Genomic DNA, 1483 nt, shown 5'->3' with positions numbered 1-1483 from the left:
CATGGGACCCAGATGCACAAGAACTACCGCGGTGAGGTCATCTACCAAGCAGAAACGGAAATCCACTTTCCTCAGATGACCGCAGGTGATACACTGTACTTCGCTGCCCCGTGCTCGTGCTCCCCGCAAACCGTCTGCCAGGTGTTACACGCCAACAGTACGCGGAACACATGCGGGATGTCGTCATGGCCATGCTCAGTCTGTCTCACACCATGAACACCAAGGTTGGAAAACGAATACATTCGAGGTGTCTCTGGTGGCGAGCGCAAGCGTATCAGTATCGCCGAAACCACTCTGAGTGGCAGCCCTCTGCAATGCTGGGATAACAGCACCCGTGGTCTTGACAGTTCCACCGCTCTTGAGTTTGTCAAGTCATTGCGCTTATCGACACAGTATTCCGGCACCACTGCCATCGTGGCCATCTACCAGGCCGGCCAGGCGATTTATGATGTGGGTAATCTCCCAACTGGGCACATCGTACTGTACTGACATGCTGCAGATTTTCGACAAAGCCATCCTCCTATACGAAGGTCGCCAGATCTTCTTTGGCAATGCTGTCCACGCCAAACGCTACTTCGTCGAGATGGGTTTCGAGTGCCCAGACCGCCAAACAACAGCTGATTTCCTGACATCGATCACGAATCCCGCCGAACGAATAATCCGTCCTGGATTCCAGGATAAAGTCCCCCATACCCCAGACGAATTCGCCCAGCGGTGGAAGTCCAGCCCCGAACGCCAGGCGTTGCTAGATGATATTGAAGAATATAATTCAGAGTTCCCCCTCGGCGGCGAGCAATTGGAGAAGTTCCAGCACTCCAGATCAGCAGAAAAGTCCAAGTCTGTTCGCAAATCATCTCCCTATACCTTGTCGTATGGTCAGCAGATCAAACTGTGTATCTGGAGAGGATTCAATCGTCTAAAAGGAGACATGTCCATGACGCTTACCAGCGTTATCGGCAACATTGTTATGTCGTTGATCATTTCCAGCGTGTTTTACAACCTACCCGATGATACCAGCTCGTTCTTCGGCCGCGGCTCCCTGCTTTTCTTTGCTATCCTCATGAACGGCTTTGCCAGTTCATTGGAGCTTTTGACCCTCTGGCAGCAACGCCCAATCGTTGAGAAACATGATAAATACGCCCTCTACCATCCATCCGCCGAAGCGATCAGTTCGATGATTGTGGATCTACCGTCAAAAGCGATTGTTGCGATCGTATTCAACTTAATCCTCTACTTCATGGTTAACCTTCGCAGGACGCCTGGTCACTTCTTCATCTTCTTCCTCTTCTCCATTTCCACGACCCTGACCATGTCCAACATCTTCCGCACCATTGGCGCCGTCTCTAGAACCCTTGCCCAGGCTTTGGTTCCGTCCGCGATTTTCATGCTTGCGTTGGTCATCTACACCGGTTTCACGATTCCTGTTCGAGACATGCGTCCATGGTTCAAATGGATTAGTTACATCAATCCGATCCAGTATGCC

At 51.4% G+C, this 1483-nt stretch overlaps 1 protein-coding gene across 1 annotated transcript in view; it reads left to right on the top strand.

Moving 5' to 3' along the window:
- UREG_01338 (ATP-dependent permease PDR15) overlaps positions 1-1483 on the top strand; it is a gene marked incomplete at both ends in the record, with an annotated part of 4820 nt that overhangs the window by 774 nt on the left and 2563 nt on the right. Inside the window, 2 exons of the mRNA XM_002541776.1 lie at positions 248-450; positions 500-1476. Coding sequence (XP_002541822.1) covers positions 248-450; positions 500-1476 — 1180 coding nt within the window. The remainder of the gene's footprint in view (positions 1-247; positions 451-499; positions 1477-1483) is intronic.

The sequence above is a fragment of the Uncinocarpus reesii genome, genomic scaffold (assembly GCF_000003515.1).
Source record: "Uncinocarpus reesii 1704 scaffold_1 genomic scaffold, whole genome shotgun sequence".
In the NCBI taxonomy this organism is placed as follows: Eukaryota; Fungi; Ascomycota; class Eurotiomycetes; order Onygenales; family Onygenaceae; genus Uncinocarpus; species Uncinocarpus reesii.
The sequence above is the reverse complement of the archived record's forward strand: the minus strand, read 5'-3'. Positions and strand labels throughout refer to the sequence as shown.